Source organism: Ambystoma mexicanum, chromosome 4p, assembly GCF_040938575.1.
Source record: "Ambystoma mexicanum isolate Mex_15411 chromosome 4p, UKY_AmexF1_1, whole genome shotgun sequence".
NCBI lineage: Eukaryota > Metazoa > Chordata > Amphibia > Caudata > Ambystomatidae > Ambystoma > Ambystoma mexicanum.
Window position 1 is genome coordinate 108805724 of NC_090927.1, and position 17501 is coordinate 108823224.

A 17501-nucleotide genomic window follows, 5' to 3' on the forward strand; every position below is an offset into this window, starting at 1 on the left:
CTGAGCATAAGGACTGTATAGCCAACAAAATGGCCGCCGAGTTGTCTTGCGGCGCTGGCAGAGGGGAGTCCGATGGGCGGTCAGGGGCCCCGTCGGTACCCTCGACGATGTCGTTGTCTCCTGCGTCGGGATCCCTCCCGACAGGCTGGTCTTCTTCCACGCCAACGCCGTGGCTTAAGACCTCGATCAGTTCTTCCTCAGAGGTTGAGGCCGAATCCACGACGACCTCCTGCCCCCCCTTTTTCCTCTTCGTCGGAGGTTTCACGGGGGTCCTGTCGATGGACATAAAAGAGGACTCCCTCCGCGGCGGCAGGGAGACTCTGGGCCCCGAGGTCGCCACCACTGGTGTAGCCTCCACAGGCTGAGCCAGGGCCGCCGCGACTGTCTCGATAGAGGCCTTAGCCGGATGGATTAAGGCTTTCACCACCTTAGGTGCGCTCACAGCCTTCTCCTTGAGGGGTGGGGGGGGACACTGCCTCGCTCTCCCTCCGATGGGGCCTTCGAGCTCGACCAGGGCCTCTCCAGGAGCTTCGCCGGGTGCTCGGCCTTCCTCTTACCCGACCCAGAGCGTTGGCTCGTGGTTGATGGTGCCGGGGAGGGTGCGCCCTGCCTGGCGCCCGTAGAGCCCGATCGTTCGGCGCTCCCGGTGCCAGCGGACTCGCAGTGCTTGGCCTTGTGTTGGACCCCTGTCGCCGGGGCGTCCTCAAAGGTCTTAGAAGACCGCTCGGATTTCTTTCTCTTCTTCTCGCCGGACGGGCTCTTCACTTCCAGCCAGTTGGCGAGACGTTGATGGCGGTCCTTCATGGTCCGCTCCGACATGTTGCCGCAAAACGCACAGTCCTTCTCCACGTGCGTCTTGTCCTCATGTAGGCAGTAAAGACAAAAGGAGTGTTCGTCCTCCTTAAAGACATTCTGAAGCTAGCATCCAGGGCAGACCCTGAACAGCTTTCCGGGAGTCGAGCTTCCCTTCTCTTGGGCCATGACCGAGATGGGCCTGAGAAACTTCTGGAGTCCTCCAAAAGCGTAGCTCGACGAAATCTTCACCCTTGAGGGGCGTAGACGAATCCGACACGGGTCCCCGTTGATCAGATGGAGAGTCAGTGGAGCTTGAGGCTCTTTTGACCGAAAAAACGAAGTTTTTGAGAAAAACGTGAAAAAAATAGCACTAACGCTCGAGAGCAATAGCACAAGGATCCCAACACATGAACGTGCAGTAAAAATCTGAAGATGGCTAACAGAGGCGGGGCTTAGGTAGAGGGCAGTCATTGGCTGTGGTCAGTATGACGCAGAGATCAGTGATTGGTTACTACTACCAAAGACAGATCAGAAACAAAACTGATACTGGTTTTTTCTTTACCGAGGATTCCAGCCTGACGACGGGGAATATTCATGAGCATGTGAATCCATGCCAGACCCCATGCTGGAGAAAGAATCTCATCTGGTACCGTGTCAGGAACCAACCCATCTTCAGAACCCTCTTCCACCTCGGAAATATACTTCATAGGCTGGAAAGTGCCACGGGGTACCTCCGACACCACAGCCTCGAAAGGCGTCGACGGAATTGGCGTCGAGCGTGGCGCCGACAGCATCGATGGCCTCGAGGCCGGATCCCCGAGCGTGACTCTCAACAGCCTATGCGTCAATGACGTCGACGACTTCCTCACAGGCGGGCCTCGACAGTCCGTCGACGACCTCGGCGCCACAGGAGTCGATGTCTTCTTCAAAGACTTCACAGGATCACGCGGTCTCGAGGGCGTCGAGGACCGGGACCTGGAACGGGGCTGACTAGAACGATTCCCCTTGTCCGAGCGGTACCTCTCCTGCAAATCGTGCCGTCCACCCGAGCCCGAAGGCGTGTGCGAGCGGTGTCTCTAGTACGGGCACGGCCGACCCCTCTCGGAAGCGCGGACGGACCGGAGCCCTGCGATTCAAGAATCGCCAACATTTTCTTCCCGAAGGAAGCCCATTCCTCTGGAGAGGAACGCTTGGTGGGATAAGAAACCCGCCAACGGGCGGAGTCCTCGGATGAGGACGGGGAAGGCGACCAATGACGGCGCTTCCGGGAGTGCCTCGAAGAGGCAGAGGAGTGGCGGCACCCACTCCGGGACCGTGACCCCCTAGACATACGACTACGATGCGGAGAATCGACCCTCGAATCGTCCGTCGAAAGCCCAGCGGACCTCGCCTTCCGGGGCTTGGACACCTTACCGACCGACAGCAGCTTCTTACGTTCCCGCAAGGCCTTGGACGTAAGCGACTGGCAGTCGACACAATCATCCGTGTTGTGGGCCTCCCCGAGGCACCAGAGGCAGGCGTCATGCGAGTCAGTCACCGACATCTTGGACCCGGCAGTCCCCACACTTCTTGAAGCCCGGACGCGGGGTGGAAGAAGAGGCCAATAGTTTACTTCACAAAACAATCAGGTTCGAAGAACCGAAAGAACAGAAACTCCAAAGAGTCAAGGCGCGCCGAGATCTCCGAAGCAAACACGTTACTGGAAAAAACAGAACTGAGGCTACAGGCGTCATGCGTTCTACTTATAACATCCGGTGACGTCGGCCGTCGGAGGTCCTAGAGGACGGCGTATCGACGTCGACGACGCAGGACGCAGACGCCGAAGATTTTCCGAAGCAGCACAGCTGTGGTGATTACGGTCATAGATATGGAATACGTCAGCGGACCCTATCCCCTCGAAAGCTCTTTTACTATCTGCGTGGCAAGCAGGATTTCAGGGGTGGATGATAGTTTTGTAGTGGGTTACAAATTAAGAGGTTTGAGAGAATATGCATGAAGGTGAGGTGCTTCAAATGATGGGCAGCGGGTTGTGGAAAGGGAAACAACGTTCAGTGGGAGGTTGGCATATCAGGGTGGGGAGGGCATCACATGTTTCAATGTTTTATTAGAAGTCGTGGGCAAAGTCATTAGCATAGAGGGAGGAAGAGATGAAAGCATGGGGAGGAGAAGGTGAAGGACATTGTGTGGGTGAGATCGCATGGCATTAATAAGATTGGTGAAAAAGAATGCTTTGGCAGAGTTGAGGGTATCCACTGAAAATGTTGCCAACAAAATTATAGTCAAGTGAAGCCCATCATGAAATGTAAAAAAATAAAAATCAAACTTTTTTTCTTTTAGCTTGGGGGAAATGGGCTGACTAGATCATAAAACTGTCTCGGGCACCAATGAAAAAGTGGCCCGCAGTTGCAAATGGATATTCATTCCACAGACTGATTAGTGCTCAAAGGGTGTTCTTTGTTAAAATATAAGTACATTGTGATATTTAAAGAATATTTATTCAGCAACAATGTCTAAACTACTAGCTGCAAAGTGAAGTAACTCATGAAACTGTCCCACATTGGCCAAAAAAGCGGCCCATTTTGACTGGCTCCCACTAGCATTTTTGGTACGGGCATTGACCTGTTGCCCTATAGGCCAGTCCGAGACTGGCGGCTCATCCATAATGGGCGAGGGGGCGTCCACCCAGTGGCCCGCTCACCCATTATGGAGGAGCCGAGGAGCCAGCCCAGTGAAACACTTTACAGCTAAGGGAGTGCACCTGGGCTGGCTGAACTGGCAAACACTTTCTTTTGACAGTTCAGTTCCCCAGCCGCACATGTTCACTGAGCCATGCAAGGCTGGGGGCGTTTTGCTTCGCCAGCCTTGCAAGGCTCATTGGAAATGCTTGCTGGGCACTGCATGTATGTATGTGCGAGGGGGAGTTCCTGCGCCTCCTTGCACATAAGGACGGAGCAGCCTGGAGCGGGGCGTTTCAGCAACCACGCGCAGGCCCCTGCAGAAGGTACGTTTATGTGAAAAAAAATGTAATCTAAATATATGTATGGATGCGTGTATGCTTGTGTTATGAGTGAATGATTGCTGTGCGAGTGTGTGTGTGTGTGTTTTGGTCCGTTGTGCCGATTTTGGCGAGTGGAGGGTAGAGGGGGGAAGGAGAGTTGTACAACAAAGCCATTTAAAACAAATTCCTTTGTTGCACAATCCCCTTACCCACCTGCCAAAATCCTTCTGAGGCGCTGTGGGGCGCTGTGGGGCTCAGGGGACAGGGATGGTATCTCTCACAGACGTCCAGTAAAAAAGATCACGCCTTCCCCCTGTGCCCCCCCACCGCCAATTGCAAACCGTTTGGCGTTTTACCCATTTTCTTTTTTTTTTTAGTATGCTCTAAAATAAAGTATGCGTATGCTCTTCAATGCAACATTTTAACCCACTATTTTTAAAAAATTCAAGGGGCAAAACCCCCCTGAACCCCACTTGATTGGTTTGGGCTCCCTCGCTGCGCACGGTTGCTATGGCCTATCTGGTGAAAATATTTATGCCCCGCCACTCAAAGAATTCAGCAGCCACCACTGGCCCTGGTACTGTGCTGGTGGGAGCAGGGTGGGCGGGAGCCATGGGATAGTGGTGGGAGCAGAGGTTGGAGAGCGGCGGGTCTGTGGTGGTGTGGAGAGAGCACAGGGACTAGGCTAGAAGTGGGATGAGGGAGTCCAGAGACTGTGATGGAAGCAGGTAGGAGAGACCAGGGACTACACTGGGAAGTAGTTCATAGCCATTTGGACTTCTTGTCCATTTGGCATTTGGGGAGGGGGGGGGCAGCCTGCCCACATTTTGCTTGGGGGCGGGGGCAGTCCTAAAATGTTTGAAGACCACCGAGTTAGAGTGATTGTGGTTGATTTATTAGAGTTTTGAGCAATTGTTAGGGTTACAGCCATATACTTCACTGCATTTAAAAATGGCTTTTTGGGCGACCTTATTACTGGCAACATGTTCACCCTTTGCATTGCAGGTATTGAATGACTACATTTTTGACAACGACTTTTTGCTGACTACTTTTTTACATGACTTCATTTTCCTGGGGACATTTTAACACAGAACCGAGTTGAGAGCTGTGGTGAAGGAGGGGAGAACATCCTTACAGGCAAGTGGAAGAGGTTGAGGGGGCAGGGTCCAGTATTCATACCACTCAAGGGATGGCATATCATTTTTGAAGAAGCTGATCTGAGGGATGATCTTGGGCTGGGCACAAGGGAATGTAGGGGTGAAGGTTTGAGAGTGATAGGGGTGGTCAAGGGGGGGGAGCAGTGAGCCAGGGTTAAATGAGAAAATGCATGTTACAAAAAGGTGCTCTGAGGGGAGCAAGAGAGGCGGCGGCTAGGGGGGGGGCAAGGAGGCTGGTTTCAATGCATCTTTGTAAATAGTGGATTGGGAGGGGGGGAGAGGTGGCGGGACACATTGATCGTGGAATAGAGGATGGAGTGGCCGGAAGGGGAGGGTTGATAGGGGGATTAGATGTGTGGGATAAGGAGAGTAAGACCAGGTCCAGTGGACCACATACTACGTCCCATGAAGTGTGAGCTATTCTCAAGTAAGCTCTTTCAGCTTATTAACAGAAGGGACCGGCTAATCATAGCGCCCGCTTTGCTCCCACCTCTATAGGGAAAATCCTCCCCTCACCTTCCCCCTTCCCATCCCCCCCTCTAGCCCCACACTTCTCTCCTACTGGTAAATCCCAATTTAGCAAAATCCCACCTCGCAGGACATGCTCACCTCGGGGGACAACGATGTCGGCCACCTGCACAGTAGGCTCGATGTACTGCTCAAAGGCTGGCTTCACAAACTTGTTGTACTGTTTAATGACTCCAACAATGTCCCGGCCTCGCTCCATGATGTCCCTCTTCAGGCGGCGCACAAGACGGATGTCAGAGTCTGTGTCCACAAACACCTTCATATCCAGGAGCTAGCAGGGAACGCAAGAAAACACAGCTGCTTCTAATAATCTTATGTGCTTTTGTAAATTGAGCCCCAGCATTCATGTATTCATTGTTAAGAAACATTTCATTACGATAAAGTAAAAACATAGGAGATCGGATGGCAGCAGTATTGAAGAGAAGCTGGGATGCCAATGGGGCACCTACACCATTTCACTATTTTAATTCTAATAGTAATTTTGCGGCTGGCAGGGGGGTGATTGGGGATCTGGAAGGAGACCCAGGGGAACAATCGCCACGGCCCCTACCTCTGCAGCTCAACGTCACTACTAAACAACTCTTAGATGCCTTAGCAGTGCTGGGATGTGGGGAGAAAGCCACTTTGCATAGTGGGGACATTCTGAAACGTGCAGAGACATAGCTGGAAGTCTTTTGCTTGGAGTGCCCTGGTCATTCTGCTGCTGCTAAAACACAACACTTTTGAGAAGATTGCCAAGAGAGTCAGAAAACAACAGGGCCAACCAGTTGTTAGACACAGGATTTCTGTATCAACCTACTGCTAAAGCCAACGAAGGACAGGCGTCCCCCCCTTTCAATGTACAGGAGTTTCAAAACCACCTTTAACATTGTTCCTAAAGCAATAGGTCGCAAACTCTGGACGGGGGATTAGGATGTGGAAACCAACCCTCGACAACCTTCCACACTTCTGAATACCTGTGTCTAGAGAAGCATTGGGTGTGAACTGCATTTGTGGGCGGGGATAGGCAGAGAAAGCGAGAAGATGCCAGCGGTTCGCTTTTGCCTTTTGGTTTCTCTGTTTGGAGATTAAGCATGTCATTTGGAAGCAAAGGTGCATTTTGTATACTAAACAAGATTTTAAGATGTGGGAACCCTTGCAATGTAGGCTCCACGTGCTAGGTCTGATGGTGCAGGGGCCACAGCACCGGAATACTATGCAACCAGTAAGGGCAAAGGAAAAAGAGGCCCTTGCAGAGAAGGCAGTGGCCCTAAGAACTGAAGCAATGGAGGGGAATGATCTACTCTAGCAGAGCTGGGGGTTTCTCTAAAACCCGGAGGTTAGAAGTGCAGGGATAGAAGTAGGTTCATTGCTAGAGCAGGGGGTGGGGGGGGGGGGAGCGGGGGGGGGGAGCGGGGGGGGATCAGTACACATTACCAGTTCATCACGTGGGCAAACGTAATTACAGCATGTAGTTATTTCGAACCCAATGATCAAAAAATGCAACAATTACACAACGTGCATTTCTGTAACTGTGAAAGGCATTGAAGTGAATGGGGGTGCAGTCCGAAAGCTTTGGGGGGCGTGGGGGGCACAAAAAGTTGTTTCCTCCATCTTGATAGGGGAGGTAAACTTACAAGGACATGGAGACTTCCTCAGGTTATTCCCCTCCTAATTCCACAATATTCACTGCATGTGTTATTGTGGTTATTGTTATATGGTTAAAACTGTTAGGCAGAAACCTGTGCAGTTCCCTTGGGGAACACTGCAAAAGATTTAAGACTACAGGTATAGCAGTAAACCCACTTGGTAGCAGTCCGCACCACCCAGATTTACCTGGTAGCTGTGGCTGAGCAGTCAGACTCCCCTCAAGAAGAGTTAGGCAGTATGTAAAGTATACACCATATGTACTCAGACACAATAGCACAAGCAAACACTGACCAGAGCTTGGTTTCAAAAGTATATAGTTATTTATTTATTACACACATAAGTTGAAATCACTCTAGCAAAATATAGTAAAAACTCTTCAGACACAGTTATAATGAAAGCAGTTTCAACCCTTACTCCTATCTAGACAACTCTAAGTTAACACCACATAATTAAAACAGAGGTGAGCGCTTAACGTTAGATGACACTCTAGTAGGTTCAAGGAAGGGATAAAAAGAAACAGAAATGGGTTAACCACACCACTCTAAGATCCAGGACACTTGCAATAGGCTCAAAGAAGCACAAAGTCACAGGTGAGCAAAAGTCACTAGGCAGGGCCCACTCTTAGAGTAGCCGGAGCGAAAATGTGCCCAAGATCACACTGTTATTAGGGATTCAAAGTCTTGCAAAGAGTTAAAAAGAGTTTAGAGTGGCTTAGAAAGTTTAGCCAGGGTGTCCCAGGCACTCCCAGGTTCGAAAGCCGGGGGCTAAATCTACCCCGTACAGTCGGTGGCAAGGGAAGCCAGGCGGAACACGGTACCTTAAGCGGAAAGGATCCTCCAGCGATGGCAGTTGTTCCAGGCAGTGGCAGCAAGGCTCGACGCCGGTCAGGGGAGAAGAAGTTCTCGCTGAAGAGCAGAAGAAGAAGGTCGTTGCACTGCCCGGGAAGAAACCAGCCGCGGAGTCCTCCGGTTAAAGGGTTGTACCGACTTTCGCGGTTAGGGGTAAAAGTGTGGTATTCCGGTTGCCGGGGTGCTTGGCACGGGCAAGGCGGCCACGAGATACCTCGAGAAGCGAAAAGAAGGTGAAAACTGGTTGTCCCCACCAGTCAAGGGAAGGAGCCACTCCGTTAAGAGTTCTCCTCGGTCGTCGGGAAAAGTGGTGAGACGGTTCAGCAGGGCTCCACCGGGTGGTGTCGTCGAAGCAGGTCGGCTCAGCTCTTCCCTCGTCGGATTCTTGGTCCTGTGGCGACTTCTGAAGTTCCAGTCCCCAAAGCCCTGCTTTTATGCAGCAAACCCCCATTCACCCAGCCTAGCTGTCACTCAAACATGCTAAGTGGTGAGCCGGCCGGCTCACCACTTGGGCCAATCAGGACGGAGTGCGACTTGAGTTACCAAGGTAACTCAGTCCAGGGTGCCTAAATCCCCCTCCACCCCTCCTAAGTACCCCAGACAGAGTGGCACCACTTTGGAGGGCTTCTGTGGAGAAGCCCGCCAAAAGTGGAACAAAGGGCTCCACTTTGGGTCAGAGTTACAGAGGCGAACGCCAACGCCATTTTAGAATCAAGTTTTGGCAAAAAGTCCCAACCGGAGTTATAATAATAAATATATAAACCGGCGGTATGTTTAAGGCTACCGTAAATAAATAATTAAATGTGTTAGCCTAAAACAATGGGAAATCCTATAGGGAAATATTCGCGGTTGAATATAAAAAGTAGTTTCCACTGCCACCAGCCAAAACTCGATCAGGGGGGACGGAGACGTGCCCCCTCGACTAACAGACCCTGGGGCAATCGAATTGCCCCAGCCAGTACGTCCACAATATGATGGTTTGTACTGGTTCTGTTCAGGATTCAAAACTAGCAAAGTCTTTGGTGACTTTACATGCCCTGGGAGACAGTAGTCAGTCCCAGGGTATGGAGTCTATGTTGGGGAGTCCCTAGGACACCCCTGGGTCACGGCACAGAGGGTGCTGTGTAACCAACATCACAAAAATACATGAGGCCCTATGGAGTAAAAGACCCCATAGCCCATTCAACACAAGGTTTAACCAAGAAAACACACTTCAACATGTCCAAGAGTGAGGGTAAAAGAGTCTCACTCTTGGCAGGAGAAAAAAAGAAACCCCAGAAATCCAGCAAAGCCGCTGGGGGACTCACTAGGTAGGGAAATTCAGCCCAAACAGAGAATTCTCCCTAACAAAAACAATAACCTTTAACACATTCTACAGAATAATTTACGATAGATTCTTTAAATTCATTTACATCATTAAAACAGCACACACAAAAGACGTACATCAAGTGAATACATTTAGACCACCCAGTTCACGATTAAAAAGAAATATACAAATTCACACAAGTAGACATGACATATCAAGTGCATACATACAAAAAAGGCACTCGACCAAATACAAGCATGAAAACAGTGGGCACCCAACCAATGTGCAAATAAGCAAACTTCGTCATTCAGAGAGAGCACGGGGTCCCCTTCGGTATACATAAATTATTACATAGCACCAATAAACGATAAAATGCACTGTGCAATCTAAAAATGTATTACCAATGCAGTAAAGTGCAATATATACGATTGAGGACAACCTGTAAAGTGCAAGATTCCAATTTACAATAAACAAGCAGCCATAATCATCAGTAATACCATTACCTGAAACTCAAATACATTATGCAGTTAATGGGAACTCTTATATTAAAATGGAGGCCAAAAAAACAGTCACAGCCAGAACAGTCGCAGTGGTTCTGCCTGACAAACATTCCCACACAATTTTTATCATCTACGCAGAGATCAAATCATCATATTTCTTAAGTAATTTCACTTTTTCCCTTCAAATCCAGCACAAGTGGTTACTAGATGTCTGAGGGTTTCCTTATACCGTTCATTACAGAATCGACAACCTTCTTGATCTGGGGCCAATAACCCAATGCCGAATCATTATTTCTTTTGTTCCATAGAGATTCCAGCGGAAATACAAAAAATGTCCTCATGTTTGACTATTAGGATATATGGCGAGATGATGAGCTAGAGTTCCTACCTTTTTATGATCCACATTCAGATTGTTTAAGGATCGGTAGGAATGCACAGTGGCTACAGTTTTCGACCAATCAAGTTGGTAGAGCAAGCTTTTTACTTTACATGGGTTATAGACCAAAATTGATGTCGATCCAACAGTCATAAGTTGCACTGTACAGAATGATGAAAAGGTATTAATGAATCCGTCACCCTTTGTTTCCAGAATTGTATTAAGGTCGACAAACAAAGATTTAACAATGAGATGTGCAATTTTCCTATAGAGGCGTAAGAATTTCCAACAAGCCCCAACTTTAAGGGAATTAATTCCAAGCTCATACCCAATTGCTGAAATAGGCAGGTGGCTTGAAACTTGGAGGATATTCCTCCACAATATACCCTCTAACACAGATAAATCATCTAAAACCCAAGTTCCCTTCAATTCAATACCATACAGTATTTTAGGGACAAGCTTACCCTAAAAATATCTTGGCACTGGGTGCATGGTGTATTTACCGTATTTGTCAAGATGTTTGTATGTATCTTTAGGAAAAGATTTATGTGGTTTCTTATGAATGAAAACCCCCAAATAAGTAAAATGGTCTACTAAGCCGATCCGCTCCTTTTCAAGATTTCAGCTAAACTTGGTTTCACACTTCCACAATGATGCGATATGATATTTTATTTATATCGCGCTCGTACACAAGTATTTCAGAGCGCGACCAAGCAAAGGGAGGGGAACAAGGGAGAAAAAAAAATAAAACAACAATCTTACTAGGCTTAGTGACATTAAGAATGCGCAAGTGTATGGAGAAGGGAAAAAGGGGGAAAGTGCATGGAAGGGGGAGAAGTATAAGTGCAGAACAGAGGAGAGAAAAGAATAAAGAATAAGTTAAATAAATAAATACATGCATGCACCACCCGAGTCTATGAAGGATTCACTATAAGGCTATGAGCCTGAGCAAAGTCTGTAAAGGTGTTGATCAGGCCCCAAAGGCCTCTCTGGGTGCAGTCGAACAGTAAAAAAATCATAGGCATATGCCAGCCACATCAACTTTAGATTTCCAATTTTTGGGCTGGCAAAAGCTGATGAGAGAAGGCATTCCACCATGTCGCACATATATAGTTTGAAAAGGCAGGGCGCTAACACGCAACCCTGCCTTACCCCTATGATGGTCTGTATACAACGTGAGTTGACCTTGTTGGTTCAGACGAATCTACACATTTGAGCCCTCGAGACCCATTATCAATCTCTGAAGCCGGCCAGGAATCCTGAATCAAATGCGGCCAAGAGATCTATACTCGCCAAAAAAAGGAAAGAAAATACATATCATACATGGTGGCCATCCAGACTTGACTCTGGGTACAATTTAATATAAGGCCATTGTTAGGGAGAATTCTCTGTAAAGGCTAATTTCCCAAACCTAGTGTGGGATGTTTTTACCCATGCAGCCAAGCCCTACCATAAAACTGTGCAGTACTGGCATTGAAAACATCATGATGGCCAGAACTCCCCAGAGAGTGCACAGGGAAAACATGAATAGGCTGCCACCCATTTTTACCTATGTTGTGAGCACAGGAGGGCACTGCCTAAAACCACCATTGGGCTACACACACAGTAGCCTGAAACCATTGGGAATGGCAATGCTGATTGCCAAAAGCAACCCAGAACTGTGGGGAATTAATTTTCTTAATGTCAAAAATGGATGCAATACTGGTGCTCACCACCATCAGAAAGCCGGCGTTTTAAAAAAAAAAACAGACTTTTGTGTAAAACTGAACAAATTAACCCAAACCAGGCCAAGGAAAGACTTGCTAAGAGGTGGATACAATGTAAAACTATATTCTGAAATGACTTGAAGGAAGTAATTATTTAATGTATATATAATAAATACCTGGGGATGTCAGCAGCTTAAGTGAATTTGGGTTTAAAGCCACTAAAATCGAAATGTTTAGAATAAATGAGTGACCTACTTGTGAGTGTCACATAGGTTGCAATTGTTTAAATGTCATAGTTTTGAACTTAGAATCAGCATTCTAGCTGCATGTGCAAAAATTGTAAGTTGGATTTGAATGTAGAAAACTGGGAACTAAAGTGACATTTAGCTGAATTCTGCCTGAAAACTACCCCCGACAGGAGTTGAACTGGCTCAACAACTCTTCCCAGGCCTGGCTGCATCCTGCTGCCCCCACCAAAAGGAGGGGACACCTCTCTGATTGAATTAGGGGAGTGGTACCTGCAGACTGCAGGAAGTTGAACAAAGCCCTGTCCTGGACTCAGGCAAATGTTATATTGGGGGGGGGTCGTAAAATGGCTTCCTCTTCGGAGATACTGGGAGGGGCACTGTCTGTGAGAGCCAGCTGAGCTTGGGGGAAGTGGATAAACCAGAAATTCCACCATGTGCTTTGGAAAACCACACCCCTTTGGGGCCAGAGCATGATTTTAAAAAGATGGATAATTCACAGTGCGGACTTGTCAAAATTATATAAATAACATCATTGTGATTTTTCTGTGCACATTTTAAGAGGTGTTAGGACCCTGTGGTATGTTCTTGGGGATAGTAGCGGAAAAAGGTTGTTACTCCAAATGTATGCATGTTAAAAATCTGACACTATCATCTGAAACCCATATCCCTGGTGCACATTTGTGTAAAATCTGGAAAGGTTTAGAGGTCGTTATCTGGATGAAAAGGGGAGAATTCTGTCATAAGTAGACACAACATTGTACAAAGACAGGGATCGGATGGTTTGGTGCTACAGAAAATATGTTAACTGGACCTATAATATTAGAAAAATGGTACATAGATACACATGTATTTGGATCAGAAATAGATTTGTGTGCAATTTGACAAGGGGAGGATCCTCTGACCATAAACCTACCTCATCACTCTGACTCACAACCCAGTTCCCCCAATCAAGGGAGAGAGGAGGAACTGGCCAATGATAAGTTGAGAGGGTTGGGCATGCAGAATGAGCAGACCCACCCACTTTCTAAACACAGAAAGCAGTGCTGTATCCGGAACCAGAGAGAACCAGAGACCAGATCGCTGTGAAGAACTGCTAGCAGAAGTCCAGCCAATCCTGACCCGATCGGTGACGAAGTCGCATTCCTGTCCAAAATTATAGTGCGAGTACCCAGTCAGGACTATGCCAAAACCAATCTCTTAGTTTAAAATAATCTAATCCAAACTATTTTAGCCTATTAGAACTGCCTCCTAGAATCGTGTCATTCTGTCATTTTTAAAACTGAAAACTGTCATCTGTCATTCTGAGCTTTAAAATTTCAAATCCGAAAAACTACCTTTACTAAATCGGGCGTATCTCCGGAACCGTTTGGGCTAGGAGCGAGTTTAAACTGCCATCTTAAAGCTAAGATTCTAAGCTTTCCAATGACTTCGTACTCCTTATAGTGCCTCCGTAATTGCGCTCGACGCACGCGACTAAATTTGCTGCGATTTGACATTTTGCTTAATTTCAGCCACGTGTAAAAATATTTGTCCTTGCTTTCCTTGCTGAAATTCGTGTGCAACCTGACAATCATTCTTAGAGCATTGCTAAAGTGATCCTGAATTAATTTAAGTTTCTCTCACTCACCCTGAACCTCCTATATGGAATTAAAAGCATTTTTCGAATATTTCTCACTTAATTGCAACCACATCAAAGTATATTGCCTGTGTTTAAAACTCCTACCTGTTTTCCTCTAAGCTTGCTAGGGGGGAACTGAATTATATTTTATTGCATTCCTGAGAACTGTGTGCTTTCCCTCCCATCTCTTTACCTTGCATAGAGGGGGGGGGGGGGGCGAATTGTCAATGAAAAGTGATTACATTCTCTTTTGTTGAAGTCATATCAAGTTTATTTTCTGTACTGCATTTTCATTCATCATTGCATTGTCCTTGAAGCCATAAAAGCATTCTCAGCTACTTTATCCTCTCTATCACTTCTAAGCCATCAAAAAGAGTGTACCACTGTAACATTATCCATTGTTGATCACTATCATCTTCGCAAGGGTGCCATCAAACATTAATTTATTATAAAAGTGTGATATATATATATATATATAGTTTCATTTTCAAATAAACCTTTTAATTTGCAAAACAAACCTACTTCTTTCCTCAGCGGGGTCAGGGGGATTCTGAGAGAGGGGTGTTATATAAGGGTTGTCATCCAGAGTAAATGAACTGGACATAAAAATACACCAATAAGGGCTTCCATCAGTATCCCAGACTAGGCATTGACTTAGCTGTAGTGTTGAATTGAAGTCGCTTACACTAGTGAGTCTCCCAGCAGCTTTGCTGGATTTTTGGGGTTTATTTTTTTCTCCTGCTAAGAGTGAGACTCTTTTTCTCCCACTCTTAGGCATGATTTGAGAATGTCCTTTGACTGTGAATGTGTTTTATGGGCTATGGGGTCTTTTACTCCATAGGGCTTCATGTGTTTTTGGTATGTGTGTTACACAGCACCCTCAGTGCAGTAACACAGGGGTGTCATAGTGAACCCCAAACATAGACTCCATACCATGGGACTGACTACTGTCTCCCAGGGCATGTAAAGTCACCATTGACTTTACTAGTCTTAAATTGTGAACAGAACCAGTACAGTATGATCACCTCAACTGAGTCGGTAATAACAGGGAGCTTCCAACTAGTATCAACCAGGGACGGCTACAAGCAATCACAGGGGTCACCCTCACCCGAAAAAGCAAATGTATTGGTGAAGTGCGATACCCATGACTCCTCGGAAATGGATTAGCCTATATGATTGCTTCATTGTATTCATAGACTTTATTCTTGCATGTAGTGATATGTATAGTGTTGTCCGGATCATTCTTACTTGTGCGCTCATATTTTTCTTTTACTGCCACTTCTGCATCATATAGATGGGAATGGTTCCCACCCCTTAACACCCTCCCCCGAATACCAGGTCTAAACAGGCAGCTATTTATTAGATCTACAACACAGATTCCAAAGTTGTAAACTGAAAAACAGTAGTTTAACTGATGTGGTGAGGTAGTGTTGAAAAGAATCTAGGATGCATGAATTAACAAAGCCCACCGTCGAGGGATTACATCTAAGTGGATTCCCAGAAATGTTCAGCCCGGCGGTCTGTATCCATTTGGTCACACTCAAGCCTATTAGGATTAAGCAATTCAAAGCCAGCATTCAAAGCGCAATGGTCACTGTAATCGGTGGGGTGTACAGTTAATGATTTACATTTCTCGAACAAAGAGGGGTCAGCGAAAATATAGTCTAGTGTAGATGTGTGAGAGGCACTATACCAGGTAAAGTGACTAGGTATATCCCGTCACTACTCTGTTCAACATCACCAAATCAGCCAATAGCTTAGTCCAATCAAAATACTCCTTCCATCAGACTCAAAATTGAATCCATTGTGGATTCCACTGGTAGACATGTAGCATTAAGATCCCCAGACAGGAGAATCAAAGCACTTTCCCATTTACCAAGTCACTCGATAGTTTTATACGCAACCAAATTAGAAAAGATATTTAAATTACCACAGCCTAGCTGCCAGTATATGTTTATGACCTAGAGATTAGGATCACTCACTATGATCTAATGTGAGTTGCTATAAAGCCAAACATATGATTTGCACGCTCCATGATTGAATAAAAGCTAGATTTAACAAGGATCACCAAACCTCCAGAATTACACTTTTTGGCAGGCTGGAAATTACATTCATAACCATCAATAACGGCAGGCTCACTTAACCAGGTTTCTTGTAAGTTGATGATTAGTTTGGACTTCATCCACTGCAGGATTGGTAAAAAGATGAATGTGACCCCAGGTATTCCATGACAGAAATTACATTACATGGGAGCTGTTGGGGGCAATGAGAGGCCGACCCAAAGTGTTTCCCATACAGGGCACACGCGATCCATGGTCAGTCACTTGTTTGTACTCCAGACGGCACATTGTTTTTGAAAACATGCCCTGGTCGATTGAGGCCTTGTTCAGGTGTTACCATATACGTGATCTCTCTTGGTGGAGAATTCACCTAATCACTATTGTCTCTTCCAGCCCTGGAATTACCTATATCGCTATAGAGTGTAATATCAAAGCTGAAAGATTGAATAGCTGCCGAGTTCACACATAACCGGCTCTAGGACCATTCTGTATCTGAAGACCACCTCCACACGATAGTTCTAAAGTGATCGAAGAAGTAAGACCTGAAGGGAGGGGACTGCATTCAACAGCCTATGGGTGTTTGGATGATTCAAGTTGATATGTTTATTGTCATAGATGACACTTTCCAAGCATACCCTAAGATAATCCTCCAATGAATGATCCCCGGATGATCCAAGGAGCTTTGGAGGTTCCTGCTCCCGTGATATAAAAATTGATCTTTTGGGTAACGCTGAGCTATTGCTTCCTTTGCAGGGTGTCTACCCTTTGCACCCATGAGAACACTATACACCTTAAATTGGGGTTTCTGAGGATCTCTTCTTGTCCTCCCATTTGTTTTTAGAGCAAAAACTGAAACCAGTATCAAACACCAGATTAGGTCGCAATACAGATTTCTCAGTTGAACTGGTTCACTTGCACCAGCTATATGGGTGCTCCCATAGCCATTAGTGCAGTAAGTAACATTTTTAGATAAAGTTTGTTGGTTGCATTTGTACTGATTTTAAATTACTAGAGACCCCGGAAGCTGAGGCAATAAGAGACTGTGTACCTTTAGCATGCATAAGATTAGACACCTGCGTAAAACCACAGGAGATTACCTATTCAGAAACAAGGGAGCAGAGGGTCTCCCTTATAGGCTTGGTGGCCAAGTTGATGTTAGCCTGGGGCAACAAGACACAATCATTCACTCTCTCATTCAATACCCCCATACTAGTCGTTTCCTCGCTCAATTCTCCCATCTCAAATACACTTGCATCATGAGCATTACAAGTAAAACTCTGCTTCAGAAAACAGCTTAGAAGGTTTTTGGTTGCTTGCTTGTTCAGTCTATTAAATGCCATGTTTTTTTTTATTTTTCTAACTTGTTTACCACCATTTCTAGTGTGGCCTTTACTTTTACCCACAGCTGGTGGAAGTCCCACTCTATTTGACTTTTCAGATTCCATGCTTATTACACTTCAATGACCTCCCATGTGCATAGATTCATGAGAGGTTAAACAGTCAGCTGGTGAAATGTTGGTTGCCACTGGGCCGTGAGGTTCACTTTGATTAACCCCCATTTGCAAAGGGGCATAAGATGTTAAACAGTCAATTGGTAAAATACTCTATTGTTGGGCCAAGGGGTACATACAGCAGTTATGCTCCCCATGGCAACACGGTTCTCAGCATTAACGGTGTCAAAACAGCTGGTGATTGAATGTTCTTCAATCGATTGCAGGGAGCTTCTTGCTGG

At 46.4% G+C, this 17501-nt stretch overlaps 1 protein-coding gene across 4 annotated transcripts in view; it reads right to left on the bottom strand.

Moving 5' to 3' along the window:
• LOC138453040 (uridine-cytidine kinase-like 1) overlaps window positions 1–17501 on the bottom strand; it is a 446519-nt gene that overhangs the window by 189848 nt on the left and 239170 nt on the right. For all 4 annotated transcript variants that reach the window (XM_069605485.1, XM_069605486.1, XM_069605487.1 and 1 more), the window contains exon 6: window positions 5560–5749. In XM_069605485.1, the coding sequence (XP_069461586.1) occupies window positions 5560–5749 (190 nt within the window). The remainder of the gene's footprint in view (window positions 1–5559; window positions 5750–17501) is intronic.